The 2042-nt window shown below is 76.2% G+C and overlaps 1 protein-coding gene across 1 annotated transcript; it reads left to right on the forward strand.

The window, feature by feature from the left end:
- Positions 1 to 367: 367 nt before the first annotated feature.
- AURANDRAFT_52161 (hypothetical protein) lies at positions 368 to 1225 on the forward strand (the record flags this gene model as incomplete). Its single annotated transcript, XM_009034676.1, has 2 exons — positions 368 to 389; positions 457 to 1225. The coding sequence occupies one exon, from the start codon at positions 464 to 466 to the stop codon at positions 1223 to 1225; it is 762 nt and encodes a 253-aa protein (XP_009032924.1).
- Between the last annotated feature and the right edge of the window lie 817 nt (positions 1226 to 2042).

The raw sequence follows: 2042 nt of genomic DNA on the forward strand, positions 1-2042 counted from the left end.
GCCGGCGTAGGCCGCGTAGGCGCGCTCCTCCTCGACGTCGCTGGAGAGGCCCGCGAGCCGCTCGTCGCGGGCGTCGTCCCGGGCCTCGGCCGCGGCGGCGGCCGGCGGCGGCGGCGACGCGGCGGCGGCGCCCCCGTCGAGGTAGGCGCGCGCGAGCTCGAGGGCCTCCATGCCCCGCTTGAGGTCCGCGTCGTAGCTCGACGCCGCCGCCGCGCCGCCCTCCGCGGCCGGGCCGGGCCCGCCGTCGACCTCCATCTTTGTCGTTGGGCTGCCCGTTTGGCCGGGCTGCCACGGAGCGCGTTGAGCCTGCTGCAGGTCATCAAGCCGAAGCTTCGCCGAACGCCACACCATCCTACCTCGCAGCGCTTTGAGGCTGCGTCTCTCCCTCGGCGCGCCGTCCGGCGTCCCGCGACGATTCTCGCGCGCGCCTCGTCGTCATCGTCGCGCCATCGGCAGGTAACACATGGGCATGATGCAATCGACGCCGTGCACGCCGGGCACGTCGCGGGCCGACTACACGCAGGATGGCCCCGTGGCCCAGCGCATCGCGTCCGTCACGCCCTACTTCCCCTTCAAGGGCATCGACCGCTTCTACGACATCGGCGGCTTCCTCAAGGACCCGGAGGCCTTCGCCCTCGTCGTCGAGGTGCTCGTCGAGCGCTACAGGGACGCGGACATCGACAGCGTCTGCGGCCTCGACGCGCGCGGCTTCGTGCTCGGCCCGCCGCTCGCGCTCGCGCTGAAGAAGCCGTTCTTCATGCTCCGGAAGAAGGGCAAGATGCCCAACGCCGTGACCGGGGCGGCCTACGCGAAGGAGTACGCCGGCAACGACGCGCTGTCGATCCCCCGCGGCGCCGTCAAAGCCGGCGACAAGGTGCTCGTCGTCGACGACCTCGTCGCGACGGGCGGCACGCTCCTCGCGGCGCTGGACCTCATCGCCAAGTTCGACGGCGTCGTGCCCGAGTGCGCGCGCGCCGCCGCGCGGGGCGCGTCGCCGCGCCGGCCGCCGAGCGCGCGCGCGCAGGTGCGTCGTCGAGATCAAGTTCCTCGACGCGCGGGCGGCCTTCGCGAAGCGCGGCTTCGGCCACGTGCCCATCTGGGCGCTCATGTCCGAGGACATCCTGACGAAGAACGGCCTCGAGGACGCGGACATCCCGACGGACGGCTACGTCGACGACGGCGAGGCGCACTAAAGGTAACGAGCGACAGGGTCGGTCCGCGTTAGAGGCGAGGCGGCGACCCGCGAGGCGACGACCCGCGCGCGGGCGACCCGCGAACCGCGGGCGAGGGGGCGACGGCTAGAGCGGCGGCGGCTTCGCCTTCGGGGACGGCGGCGTCACGGCCGCCGCCGCCGCCGGCTCCGGCGCCTCGGGGAGCGGGCAGAGGTCCATGGCGCAGAGCCGCGCGCACGCGCGCGTCGCCTGCGCGCGGAAAAGGGGCGTCGCGCCGGCCCGGGTCCGGCGACCCTCGGCGAACCTCCGAGTCGTCGCGGCCGCGCGAACCGACGCGTTCCCGCGCGGGGAGCCGCGTCGAGCCGCGCGCGGACGGCGGCCGCGCAGAGGGGCAGGATGCCCGTCTCGTCGTGGAACGGCGCCGCGGCGCCGCGGCGCCGGCCCTCGCGCTCGAGCTCGGCGGCGACGCCGCCGAGCCGAGCGCCGATGGCGTCGAGCGCGGTGAGCGTCGCCTCGGCGCGCGCGAGGGCCGCCTGCGGGGGGGGCGGCGGCGGGTCGGGTTGGCGGCGCGCGGCGGCCCCGGCGTCGCGCGCGCGGGGCGGGCGCGCCGGCCGCGTCGCGCCGCGCCCGCGCGCGGCGTCGGTCCGCGGAAAAAATTCCGCGGAAGCCGTTCCGCGGAAAGGGGGCGCCGAGTCGCGCGGAGTGCTTCGCGTCGGCGTCCGCGTGGTCGCTCCAGAGCCGCGCCGCCGCGTCGCCCGAGGGCTTGCTGTGGTGGGGGCAGGCGTCGCCGTCGGCGACGCGGTCCAGCGCCTCGGAGACGGCGACGAGGCGCTTCGTGAAATCGACGAGGCGGTCGCAGGTCGCGCCGTC

This window comes from Aureococcus anophagefferens (genome assembly GCF_000186865.1).
Source record: "Aureococcus anophagefferens unplaced genomic scaffold AURANscaffold_2, whole genome shotgun sequence".
NCBI classification, from domain to species: domain Eukaryota; class Pelagophyceae; order Pelagomonadales; family Pelagomonadaceae; genus Aureococcus; species Aureococcus anophagefferens.